This window comes from Panthera tigris, chromosome B3 (genome assembly GCF_018350195.1).
Source record: "Panthera tigris isolate Pti1 chromosome B3, P.tigris_Pti1_mat1.1, whole genome shotgun sequence".
NCBI classification, from domain to species: domain Eukaryota; kingdom Metazoa; phylum Chordata; class Mammalia; order Carnivora; family Felidae; genus Panthera; species Panthera tigris.
In genome coordinates this window covers 131,331,256-131,344,928 of record NC_056665.1, presented here as the reverse complement: position 1 = coordinate 131,344,928, position 13,673 = coordinate 131,331,256, and the positions used below count along the sequence as shown (strand labels likewise).

At 42.9% G+C, this 13,673-nt stretch overlaps 1 protein-coding gene across 6 annotated transcripts in view; it reads left to right on the top strand.

The window, feature by feature from the left end:
- The window catches only part of PTPN21 (protein tyrosine phosphatase non-receptor type 21), an 82,352-nt gene that overhangs the window by 2,687 nt on the left and 65,992 nt on the right, over positions 1-13,673 (top strand). For 3 of the 6 annotated variants that reach the window (XR_006219041.1, XR_006219040.1, XM_042990298.1), the window contains exons 1-2: positions 520-731; positions 1,462-1,845. Coding sequence is in view for 4 of the 6 variants with exons in the window: in XM_042990298.1 (XP_042846232.1) it covers positions 1,666-1,845 (180 nt within the window). In the remaining 2 variants the exon portion in view is untranslated. Of the gene's footprint in view, positions 1-519; positions 835-1,461; positions 1,846-13,673 lie in introns of those variants that run through there. The other 3 variants (XM_042990301.1, XM_042990302.1, XM_042990300.1) reach the window with 2 other exon arrangements.

The window sequence follows — 13,673 nt, the reverse complement described above, 5'->3', positions numbered from 1 at the left end:
ACGGGGAATGAGGAATCTGGGATCAATTCCCAGTTCTGCCCATCCCAGTGTGAAGCTGAGAAAGCCGCTTCTTTCGAGGCCTGGGTTCTGTCTCCCAGCTGAGAGGATTGGGGGCGGACCTTGCCCCTCCGCGTGGTTCCCCGCCCAAGTTCAGGGTTGCGAGCCGCGGCCGAGCCAAACGTTTCGTCCTCGGGGGCCGTCTCCACTCAGAAGAAAACAAAGGGTGGGAACCGTCCCGGGATTTTGTTGACTCCTTTAGGGGGAAAAAACTCCCAACCGCCGCTCACGCTCAGTTTGCCCCAACCTGGAGTTACCATCAACAGGTGTGTTTTAAAATGTTGTAAATCGCCTTGGGGTGGGGGAGGGGGAAAGTGTCCTGAGGCTCCAAATCGGGAACCAGATGGACCCCCACCCAGACTTCTCCAACCTCCAGCGGGGCTCGAGCTGGGTTCTTTAAACGTTCCCTCCGGGAGCGTAGGGGCCGGTTCTTCCCTGGCGCGTCCGTCCGGAAACGTGGCCGCAGACGGAGAGTTCCGGGGCTTCTGAGGCAGCGCGTTGGCCAGGCAACGCCGCCTGCTTTTCCGCTGGGAGGACTCGATGGGAGTCCGAGTCTGAGTTCTCCGCTTGGTCCCCGGCCTCATGGGCTCGTTGAGCCGCGTCCGCCACTTGTTAATTCAGAATGGCGTTTAAGGCCTCGCCCGCCTCGTCTGCTGGCCCGAGGCCCCGCTTAGGTGAAGGCCCACCGCCTCTTCGGGCGTACCCTTCCGGAGGGAAGCCGGGGCCACCCTTTTCAGAATTTCCATGCTTCTGATGGTCATCGGATGACAAGCATCTGTAGGGTCTTTGCCTTGTTTATAAACAAATCAATTTGGTGACGTAAATATTTATAAACTACAAACGGCGCTACAAATGCTTGTTAAGCGTTTCACCTCGCTTGAACCTCGCGACTGCCATATGTTCCAGGAGATTATACCTCCCGTTTGGGTTCAGGGTTAATTTGTCCACTGGGGTTTAAACTGTTACGTAGCGCTTTTGGAGGTGTTTTGCAGTGTTCTCCCTTAAGGGCTAAAAGAACCCTGACCTCGGGTGTTTTGGGTGAGCCAAAAAGCGACTAAAACAAAACAAAAAAAACCCTTTTAACATAGAGCCACTAGTACGAGCTACTAAGCTACTAAATTTGGCGGCATCTCCGTTGCCAACCATTATCTCATTTAATCCCCTAGATAGCCGTAGGTGGTTATCACTATTTGTAGGATTGAATGAGGGGTGGAGTCTGACCCAGGGGCTAACTCGTCTGATGATAAACTTCCTTACATGCCTCCCAGATCCCGTTCTTGCCATCTTTTTCCAGAAGAGAGAGAAAGCTTATTCTTTGGATGCAACCTTATTGCTTTGTATTTTTATAAAAACTCAGTTCAGAAGTTGCTGTTGCCTATGTCACTGGTGTTCCTCTTTCCTCAGCACTGGCGTGGATGCTCTCTTCGCCCGGCCTTTGGGGACTCAGTTGCTTTTTGATGGCGGCAGCCGCTGCTGGGTGAGCAGCCGGAGACTGTACGGTGCGCCTGCGGTCAGGTCAGGAGAGGATCGCTTTCTCCCGCCATCAACTGCCACCGGATTGGGGCGGTGCTTTTCCCTCTTCAACCCCTCCACCCGCAAAGGGAGAAGATGCCACTGCCATTCGGGTTGAAACTAAAACGCACCCGGCGCTACACGGTGTCCAGCAAGAGCTGCCTGGTTGCCCGGATCCAGCTGCTCAATAACGAGTTTGTGGAGTTCACGCTGTCCGTGGAGAGCACTGGCCAGGAGAGCCTGGAGGCTGTGGCCCAAAGACTGGAGCTGCGGGAGGTGAGACCCACACCCCCCTCCCCACCAGCCTGGCAAAAGGCTGCAGGCTTCTCTAGGCTGGCTTAGCGCCTTCTTTCCCATTTTAGTGCTTGCTGGCTCTGTGCTCTCCAAGTATGTCCCTGGCCTTGATGTCCGAGCCTGCAAGCCCCCCTCCCTGTGAGGAAGGAATAGATACAGAGCAAAAGGTCTTCTTTTGAGTGTGCCCCATAAGATAATAGTGTCTGAGTTTTGAAAGTGCTTATATTTGTTCCCTCAAAATGCAATCCAAAATCAGATTAGTAATGCATTTAGGATTTTCCAAGTGCTGGTTTTCTAACACCCCAAATGGGTCATCTTGATCTAGTACACTTTCCTGACTTCATTCGTTCAGTATCCATTGACTGTTTTGCACAGTCCATGCCACAATTATAAAGACATATCGCCTGAGTTTGAATTCTGGTTTCCCCACCGACTGGTTGTTTAACCTTGGAAAGTTATGTGCCCTCTCTGGGCCCTAGTTCCCTCATCTGAACCGTGGGGATAACATTGGTGCCTGATTCTCACAGTGGTTGTGTGACTTAAAGTGCAAATAAAGTCAAAGCTCTTTTTTTTTTTTTTTATAAACTTTGTATTATTTTTTTCCAAGTTTATTTATTTCTTTAGTAACCTCTATACCCAGTGTGGGCTGGAACCCACAACCTGAGGTTCAAGATTCAACATGTTGCTCCAACTAAGCCCGCCAGGCACCCCAAAGCCAAAGTTCTTTTTTTGTAATGTTTTTATTTATTTTTGAGACAGAGAGAGAGCATGAGCAGGGGAGGGGCAGAGAGAGAGGGAGACACAGAATCCGAAGCAGACTCCAGGCTCCGAGCTGTCAGCACGGAGCCTGATGCGGGGCTCGAACTCATGGACTGTGAGATCATGAGCTGAGCTGAAGTCAGATGATTAACCAACTGAGCCACCCAGGCGCCCCGCCAAAGCCAAAGTTCTAATAACAGTCTTATAGTTATCATAGGGAGGTTTGCCCAGGAAACTGCTAATTTTGTCTGTAGGAAGTTGTGGAGTCCTCAAGGATCCACATCATATCTTAAATTTAAAATGCTATGTGGGGTGTCTGGGGGGCTCAGTCGGTTATGCCTCTGACTTTGGCTCAGGTTGTGATCCCACAGTTCTCGAATTCAAGCCCCACATCTGGCTTGCTGCTTTCAGCCTGTCAGGATGGAGCCTGCTTCTGATCCTTTGTCCTCCTCTCTCTCTGCCCCTCCCCTGCTCTCTCTCTCTCAAAAAATAAATAAAACATTAAAAAAAAAAAATGATGGGCGCCTCAGTTAAGTGTCTGACTTAAGCTCAGGTCTGAATCTCACAGCTTGTGGGTTCGAGCCCCACATCAAGTTCTGTGCTGATAGCTCTTTGGTTGCTTGGTTTGGGGGTAAGAGGAAGATGGAGAAACTGGTTATTCTATGTAAATGCCCAGGTTATATTCCTAACTGGAAATCCCACTGTTGTAGTTCATAAAAAGGTACAAAGAGATAAACTGTGCTCCTGGTGACTATTGAGAATCATCTGATTGTTCGGTATAAAAGAGCTCTTTAGTTCCTTGGGCGTATGTACTGGGAGCTCACCCTAGTGTTGATAATGAGTAAGAAAATAGGTTGATCCATGCTACGTTGGGGGAAAGTAGAGGGTGCTGTAGGGAGAGGCTGCAGAGGGAAGGGGATGGTACAGGGTGGCAAAAGGCTGGACTAGACTTCCAACATAGGAACTGCAGACCAAAGACATGAGGCAAGTTTTCTACCTGAAAGTAGTAGGGAAGTTAGTGAAGGATTTATTTTAATTAATTAATTAATTTATTTATTTTTAAGTAATCTCTACACCCAACATGGGGCTTGAACTCACAACCCCAAGATCAAGAGTCGCCATGCCCCCTGAGCCAGTCAGGCTCCCCATTAGTGAAAGATTATAAGTAGGGATTTGGTATGATTGTTTTTGTGAAGGGTGGGCCCTCTGGAGAACGAGTAAAAAGGAGGAGTTGTGCAGAGGGTAGTCACTTGGATTTGGATGGGAATGGAGAGAAGTGGATGGAATCTGGAGATATTCAGGACCTACCTACCAAGTGTGGAGAAGAGCTAGCCAGGGGTCCAGGTTGATACTCAGGTATCCAGTGAACGTTGGAGGCTGTAACCGGGAGAGGCGGCATAAAAGGAAGAGCGGGTTTGAAAGGGGATAAGGAGAGGTGTGTGGTGAGATCACTTCTGGTGAGTTAGAGACGCCAGTTGGTTGCTAAGTGAAATTAGTCAGAGAAAGACAAATATATGACTTCACTCATATGTGGAATTTAAGATACAAAACAGATGAACATAGGGGAAGGGAAACAAAAATAATATAAAAACAAGGAGGGGGACAAAACGTAAGAGACTCAAATATAGAGAACAAACAGTTGCTGGAGGCGATGTGGGTGGGGGGGGATGGCTAAATGGGCAAGGGGGATTGAGGAAGACATTTCTTGGGATGAGCACTGGGTGTTATATGTAGAGGATAAATCAGCAGATTCTACTTCTAAAGTCATTATTGCACTGCTGATTAACTTGGATTAAATTAAAAAATTTAAAAAAAATGATGCTAGTTGGAGAGGTCGAGCAAGGAGAGGCAGTTGTGGGCTTGGAGCTCAGCTACGGGGAAGAGATTTGGGAATCTCAACCTAGGTCAGTTCATCAAAGCTGGGAGAGGGCGTGAGGCCATCTAGGACAGAACGAGAAGACATAGCAGACAGACCCTTCGGGGTTGAATAGAGGAGGCAGAGCCTTAGGAAGAAGCTGAAATGGAGCAGTCCAAGAAGGAGAAAGTAAACCATGAGAGCTGGCCTCAGTGGCCAGCCCTGCTTGCTTACATTTATTATATATATTTTTACTTCCTTCACCCAGTTTTCCTTTTTTTAAAATTTTGGTTCTTCTTTTGCTGTCACTTCTTCCTCATGTACCAGGTCTGTGTACAGCCACTACAGAATCAACTTCTTGAGGAACTGTGGTTAATTTATTTTTGTACCTAGAGTACCAGGCATGGAATGTGCTCAATAAAAACAGGCTGAACTAAACCCACAGGCATCGCTTTCCTTCTCTGTTCGACAGGAAGTCCAGAGAAATGACCATCGCTTGTTTGAAGTGGCCATACTCAGGAACCAGCAACTTCATACGGCTGTGGGTACATAATGAGACTAATTTTAACAAAAGAGTAGAGTGCTTTGAGAGGGAACGGGCATGGGCCCTAGAAAATGTCTTGCCCTTGGATAGACTATCCCAGTATTTCCAATATTTAATGACAGTCATGGTTAGGAAGTTAGTTTGTATTACAAACTCTTCCTTTCAAACCTCTAGAAGCTCTGCTCTGTAGCATATAAACAGATGGCTCAAGCCCCAGGCCTAATCTTACCAAATGACCGAATGACCCTTCAGAAGGACTCTGAGTCAGGATAACACCTGTTCTGACTTTGTGTCCATACATCACTTGCGAGATTCATACGACGAGCTGTTGGTGTTTGTTATCTGGCACTATTCTCCCATCAAGTAGACTCAGAATTATCATAGTGTATAGATTTGGCTGATAAGCTCTGCTACTCACCAGATTTAAATTTGGGGAGGAAAAGTCTTTACTTGCTTAGTTATTTTACTTCTATAATGACAGTTACAAGGGCTACACGATAATATCATTAGAACACGACGCAGAGGTTTCACCTCTATCTGTAGTATTTTATTTCTTAAGCTGGATGCGTAGTTGTATGATGTTTGTTAGTCTTCATATTTTTTTTGAATGTCTAAGATATTTTATAATACATTCAGAAACTACAGATGGAAAGGTTAATGTACTTATTTCCAATTTAGTTACCTTAGATTAACTTTTTCTACATTCACCATATTTGAGCTGTCGAAAGTGACTTCTAAAAATGTAGAACATTATCCCCATAGGAGAATTCATTATAGTAACAGCCTCGTGAAAAGCTGTTGAAATTCTCTGCCTGTCATTCATTCTGAGTTTCATAATGTGTTTTCAAGAGAGGCTGTGAAAGCCTTTGTAGAATTTAAGGGGAATTAGGAAATTTTCTCTCCAGTTTGGAGGGTATGTGTTACAGAGGTTTGATGGATGTGGTGAGGCAAGAGGGTATCACCTGGGAACAACCACTCCCACTGGGCAGGGTTACCTCAATGGAATCAGCATAGTTTAGAGTAAGGTGGTTCAGTTTAAAAACCTATTGTCTTGGGGTTCCTGGGTGGCTCAGCCAGTTGATCATCTGACTCTTGATTTTGGCTCAGGTCATGATTCCAGGGCTCCAGGTTGAGTGCAGAGCCTGCTGAAGATTCTCTCTCTCTCTTCCCCTCCCCTCCTCTCCCCTGCCCTTAAAACAAAGCAAAAACCTATCCTCTCAGGGAGTAAGACCTGCATTACCCCACCTCACTGAGAACGATATGTAAAAGCAGGATTAAAATTTCATAATTTACAACAAGATATGGAGCCACCAAGGGCCCCAAGTATGTGTGTTCCCTGGCCAGGCCATGTTTTGTGGGCAGGCCACACGGGAGCCAGTTGGTGAGACTGGAACCAGAGAAGGAGGCTGCCTTGAAAGCCTTACCTATCTTCATGAGGGGAATGGTACTGCCTCTGGCATCAGACAAGTTCCTTTGAGTCTCGGCACCCTTTCTGGGCAGGGCTTAGGTGGGCACGGCCTTTATTTGCCTCTTGAGAAGGCTGTTTAACAGAGTGCTTAAGACATTTGCAGGTCGAATCAGAAAAACTTGAATTTGAGCCCCAGTGCTGCCATTTATTAAGTATGTGACCCATCAGTTCTGTGATCTGTCCAGGCGATACATCATCATGTAATTCATAAATATCCTGTCCACTTTATGCATCTCTTTCCTTCACTTACAACAGTTCACATAGATGCAAATGTTTTATCTGAAAAAAGACCAGGCGAAATGAAAAAGAAACTTTCACGATAAAAACATTTTTTAAAAAGTGATTTTTGTCCAATTACATTTGGACTTGGTATTTTTCAAGTCCATTGGTTTTCATCGGTAGACTGGGGATAACAGTAAGAGTAGTATATACTTTTTTTTTTAATTAAGAAGAATTTCTTTTATTTATGAGAGATAGAGACAGCATGAATGGGCAAGGAGCAGAGAGTGAGGGAGAGACAGAATCTGAAGCAGGCTCTGCACTGAGCTGTTAGCACAGAGCCAGACGTGGGACTCAAACTCACAAACCACGAGATCATGACCTGAGCTGAAGTCGGTCACTCAACCGACTGAGACACCCAGGCGTGCCCCAAGAGTAGTATATAGTTGATGGTGGTTGTGAGGATTTAGTGTTAAATGAAAAAACATTTAGCAGAGGACTTGGTATGTGAGAAACTCCCAGGAAGTGTGACTCTTCATTACTGTTAGTGTTTATGTCTCCCATTTCCATGTTGTGGTGACTTACCAACTTCTCTTGCAGATTAATTCTTTTGTTAATATCCTGTATTCTCTTGTAAATGGAAGAAGCAATGTTTATTCATAAAATGTTCTTAGAGTAAAAACAAGTATAGTGGCCACTGGCAATTGTACTTTTTTTTTTTAAACATTTTTTATTTATTTATGTTTTTTGTAGGGTCAGGGGGCAAAGGAGGAGGGAGAGAATCTTAAGCAGGCTCCACACTGAGTGGAACTGGATCCCACAACCCTGGGATCATGACCTGAGTCGAAATCAAAAGTCAGATGCTAAACCGACTAAGCCGCCCAGGTGCCCTGGCAATCACACCTTTTACGTTACTAGACTGTTAAAATTTTAATGTACTATTGTAATTTACCCATCATATTTGAACCTCTTTTTCCATGCCAGTTGAAATTAGTTTGTACAGTGTCACTGCATTTTGCCCCCTTATTTTTGATAATCCTATTTTTATCATGTTATCATGGGTTTTAATTAGATTCATTGCCTACTATTTCTTTTTTTTTTTTTTAAGTTTCTTATTTTGAGACAGAGATAGTGCGTTTGGGGGAGGGGCAGAGAGAGAATTCCAAGCAGGCTCTGCACAGTCAGCCTAGAGCCTGATTTGTGGCTCAAACTCACAAAGCCCTGAGATCATGACCTGAGCTGAAATCAGGAGTTGGACACTTAACCAATTGAGCCACCCAGGCGCCCCTAGATTATTTCTTGTACAGGATCCCTTCCTTTATTATGAAGTCCTTATTCAACTTAAATTTACATGTGGTTGGAGTGGGGTTTTTTTGTTTTGTTTTGTTTTGTTTTTTGTTTTTTAACATTTTAGTCTCCAGTTAGGAAACAAGTAACTTAAAACACCCGGGAAGCCTTTTGTTGTTGTTGTTTTGTTTTGTTTAAGTAATCTCTACACCCAACATGGGGCTCAAACTGAGGACCTGAGATCAGGAGTTGCATACTCTAGGGACTGAGCCAGCCAGGTATCCCAACTTTGGAAGCTTTAAAAAAAAAAACAAAACTTTTATTTATTAAGTAATCTCTACTCCCAACATGGGGCTCCAACTCATGACCCCAAGATAAAGAGTCAGGTGCTCGGCCAAATGAGCCAGCCAGGTGCCCCTTCTAGAGAAGTCTTTTAAAGATAACTTTTTCATGTTTTTGCTATGATACATTATGTGTTAGTTTTATAACTTAAATTTTAGAAGGCAGTTTTCTTTCGGCGATTTTTGAGTGTTTTGGGTGTGAATGGGGGAAGGGGGATCCTCACTGTTGTCTACATATATGGTGTACATACATAACTACAGTTTTGAAGTTGAGATCAATACTAAGCCATAGCTAAAATTACCTCCAAAGCATTTTGTTGAATCAGGCAAAAAATTGAGCAAAATTTGCAAGTTCTTCCTGTGACTTCTTATTTTAAGAATTTAATTAAAGCCTTTGATATTTGGTTACTCTGTAACGGTTTATCACAGATCTTCAGAAAATTTTTTAAAACTTGTATTCAAAGTACATCACACATATGGCAAGTTTTTATTCTTTAGAATGTAAGCTCTATCAGTGTAGGACTGTTAAGGTCACCATTGTCTGAAATATTGCCTTGTACCTTACAGTACTTAGTTGCTGAATAAATGTCTAGTTATATTTATCTACTTATTTATTTATTTAACGTTTATTTATTATTGAGAGACAGATCATGAGCATGGGAGGGGCAGAGAGAGGAGGAGACACAGAATCTGAAGCAGGCTCCAGGCTCTGAGCTGTCAGCACAGAGCCCGACACCGGGCCCGAACCCACAAACCGTGAGATGTGACCTGAGCTGAAGCCAGACGCCCAACCAACTGAGCCACCCAGGCGCCCCAGTGTCTACTTAGTTTAAAATTAAGGTTTTTGGGGCACCTGGGTGGCTCAGTTGGTTAAGCGTCCGACTTCAGCTCAGGTCATGATCTCACAGTTCATGGATTGGAGTGCCGGGTTGGGCTCTGTGCTGACAGCTCAGAGCCTGGAGCCTGCTTTGGATTCTGTCTCCCTCTCTCTGCCCCTCCCCTGCTTGCACTCTGTCTCTGTGTCTCTCTCTCAAAAATAAAACATTTTTAAAAAGTTAAAAAAAGTAAATAAAATTAAGGTTCTTGTTTTGAATTTACATTGATAAGCATAGATAGCAGCTCAGTGAAGTCAGCTTTTATTTGCTCTATCATTGTATTATTTGGAGAGGGTTGAACATTCACAAAGCTTTGAACACAGGTAGGAAAGCACCTTTTTCTTTAGAATTTTCTTCTTCATTTTGGGGCTTCTTCTGAAACAGTCAGAAAACAGTCAGGTTTTAGGGACTCCCTGTGGTAAGATTGCTATATTGAGGGAATGTCAGCTTCTTTTAAATAGGTTCTTCCCATAATGTTTTCTGGATGATGAGGAAATTTTTGGCTAAGGGATTTGTTGATATAGAGAGGCATCAAGCATATAATGCAAACCATTACTCTCAAGCACAACTTTAGAAAGTGTTCTTGGCCATCGGAGTGTTTTATTTTAAATTAGTGTCTTAGGTATTCCAAATATCCACTGACCTTATCTTGACTGTTATCTGAGTAGACCTCAAGAATTTCATGCGTATTTCCTTCTGTACTAGCTGTTTTCAGTTGGACTCTAAAAATAACTGAAACATGTGTAAGGTAAAAGTATAATACCTGCAGAGTTTTCAACCTTTCGGCTGCATATCTATTCATTCAGTTATGCAAGTTATAAATCAGATAAAAGTGTTGTATAGACAAGTATCAGTAAATATCTTTGGTTAGATCTCTTGGACCATCTGAAACAAATGGAAATCTTAGATTGACCTCTCTACCTACATAAAGTGAGCTTTCCAAGGTCCAAAACTGATTAAAATGAGCAAGGATTTTTCTAATTTTTATATTTTCTATTACTTTTCTCATTTGGTCTAGATAATTAAGAACTAGCCACATAGGGGCACCTGGATGGCTCAGTTGGCAGAGTGTGCGATCCTTGATCTCGGGGGTTGTGGCTTTGAACCCCACATTGGGTACAGAGATTACTAAAAAAATAAATAAACTTGAAAAAAAAAAAGAACCAGCTGTGTAAATAAGTAGAGGAATTATAAATACAAACATGAAGATGTTATGCATTTTAACATAAATAACATCACACAAGTTATTGCAGAATTTGGAAACCTGTTTAGAGAAATGAAGTATTATTCCATTTCATTTAATTTCTGATAAGTTTAAGAGGTAATGGTCTGAGATGTTTTTCTCCCAGTATTGGATTTTCCACTTCAGAGACATTAGAGATGTCCTTGAATCTCTTTCACCAACAATCTGCCAGAAATGTCATGACCGTCAAATGAGGCATGAATTTATTCATGTGGGGAGGTTTGTGAGTTATGAAATGGTGGATATAGGGAACTGATGGTGTTTTGGGGGCTCTCACTAAGTCCTGACGTTGTCCTTGGTGTGTAAAGTTTCAGATTTCATTCCTTATAATGCTAGAAGTTTTAGTGGCTTTCTGCTGCCCTCCTTCTGGGTGGATGAACATGATTGTGCTGGAAGCTTAGTATGCCTTGTCACATTTAATCCTCACATGGAGTTAGGCATTATCTTTTCCATTTTAAAATGTCGAAACTGAAGTTCTGAAAAATTGGGTGATTTGCTTTGCTAATCTGGGTGATCACACAGCTCATAAGCAGAAGAGTAAGATTTTGAGTTTGTATCTGTGACACTTCTGCTTGAACTTTGACTTTTAAAGTTATATGAATCATGGGTCCCTTTGAGACTGTCTTGCAAATGCAGACTTTTGCAGACAATTTCAGGTGGTTCAGATACCCCTCCCCCAATCCATTTGTGAGCCAGGCTGTGGGCCTAGAAGCCTCTTACAGATGAGGCAGTTTTTCCCCTGCTCTCAGTTTAGCAGGATCTTTCTTTCCTGATCTTTCTTTCTCCAGACGAAGGTGTTGGTAGGATAGAATATTTGTGAACAATTTAAGAGCTTTGTATTTTTTAGGAGAATAATTTGCCTCTGAAGTATACTTCTCCCTGCCTGTGCCTACACATGCCCTTTTTGAATGGCTTTTCTCTCCATTTGAGGTATTCATTTCCTCACTGGGACATCTTACTCTTTTTTTTTTTTTTTTTCAGATCAGATTTTATTTTATTATATTTTTTTAAATGTTTATTTGAGAGAGACAAAGTACTCATGCGAGCGGGCAAGGGGAGGAGAGAGAGGGAGAGAGAGAATCTTAAGCAGGCCTCCCAGCTGTCAGTGCAGAACTTGACACAGGGCTCAATCCCACAAACCGTGAGATCATGACCTGAGCCGAAATCAAGAGTCAGTTGCCCAACCGACTGAGCCACCCAGGTGCTCCATTTTATTTTATTTTTTTAAAGATTGTAAATAATCTCCATACCGTGGGGCTCGAATCTATAACCCTGCAATCAGGAGTCACACACTCCAGGGGCCCCTGGGTGGCTCAGTCTGTTAAGTATCCAACTTCGGCTCAGATCATGATCTCACGGTTTGTGAGTTCAAGCCCTGCGTCAATCTCTGTACTGACAGCTCAGAGTCTGGAAGCATGCTTCAGATTCTTTGTCTCCCTCTCTGCCCCTCCCCTCCTCGCCCTCTGTCTCTGTCTCTCTGTTTCCCTCCCAAAAATAAAATAAACATTAAAAAAAAGAGTTGCACACTCCAACCACTAAGCCAGCTAGCCTCTCTAAAGATTTTATTTTTAGGTAGCCTTTATACCTATTGTGGTGCTCGAACTCACAACCTGGAGATCAAGAGTCACATGCTTTACGACTGAGCCAGCCAGGCATCCCATGGACATCTTACTCTTCAGGGAAAAGCTCCTTTCATAGAGGAAAAGGAGGAATTGTGAGTGGGAATTCCTTCCTTGCTCTGATGGTAGACCCCCATCAGCAGTCTTCCTTACCAGATAGCACCTTTATGCCCACCCAAACCATAGGCGGGACAAGTTTTCAGCGAATGAGTGGATGGCTCATACTTCTATGTATGTATTAACCAAATTCACTGGCCAGTTGTTAAGCCCATACTTCATTTTTTGTATCAGAAACTCACCCCACCTGAAACACTGTGGGGGTTTTTTCTATTAACAAGACCTTAGCTTATGTTACTTTCTTAACCATATGCTGGTTTAGCAAATACTTTCCTGTTTGGCTCTCCAAACAGTTAGTTCATGAATAAATGTCACTTTATTTATTTGCTAGTGAACTGACAGGATATCCAGAGGCAACCTAAATTCTCAAGAATTAGCTTATGATGCTAATTTCACCAGAAGAAACTATGCGTGTCACAAATCCTTTATGAGAAGTAGCAACATGTATTAGAACTAACTTTTCCATGCAGGGTTTCTGCACCCTTATGTAGTAGATTGCCCAAATGAGATGACTAAAATGTATGCAGTGTTCAGGTTTGTAAATAGGACAGAGTAATTACGTTATTTTGAATGAGCTTTAACTGAGCAGGCTAAGAAAGTGTACAAGTAATTTCATGCTGGCTGGCCGCAGTTCATTTATATAAACACAATTTGCCTTTGTTCAGTTGTGTTACAGTTACGTATATTGCTCAGACTTTGACTTGACAAATTAATTTCGATGTCAGGTGAATTTCTGGCGGATTGAACTTTGTACCATTAGTTTCACCTGCAGGTGGCAAAGTAGGGTTCTACAGGCAACAAGGTAGAGTTTTGGTGCCAAAGGAACTTGGGTTTAAATCCCTTGGGTCACTACCCATGTAACCCAAGAAAACCAACTTCTCAGGATTTTATTTCTTTCATGTGTGGTATGGCAACACATGATAGTAAGAATGATAGCTATTTACTGGGTACTGACTAGAGGCCAAGCACTGTACTAGATGCTTTACATATGTATGATTTATCCCTAAGTGTGATTGACTTTCTTCCTTCTCCCACCATCTCAGTGATAGAGTGGACCAAAGATGGCCAGTGTCCAGACCAAGGTCCTGATGCAGGATACTTTTTAACTGGCAACTCTGATTTTTGGTGTAGAGTTAGCCACTTCCATTTTCCTTTTTCTTTTTCCTTTTCATCCATTTTCCTTTTCATCATTTAAATTCACATTGGTTGAAATAATTTATTGAGGAGAAAATGGATTGGAGAACTAGGACTTGAGGTGTTACCATCAGCCAATTAAGTTCAGAGCTACCCTACTGAGAATTAAGGTAGCCATTATAATATCCTTTCTCTTCCAGAGTTTGGTGTGAATAAACTAGAAAATAACCTTAGTTCTCATTTACCTGTATTTTGCACTTACAGATAATATTTAGACAGTACATATTTGACTTTATTTTCATTACTGGCACCTATTTTGAAGTCAAATCTAGTTTGAATGGCAACTTAA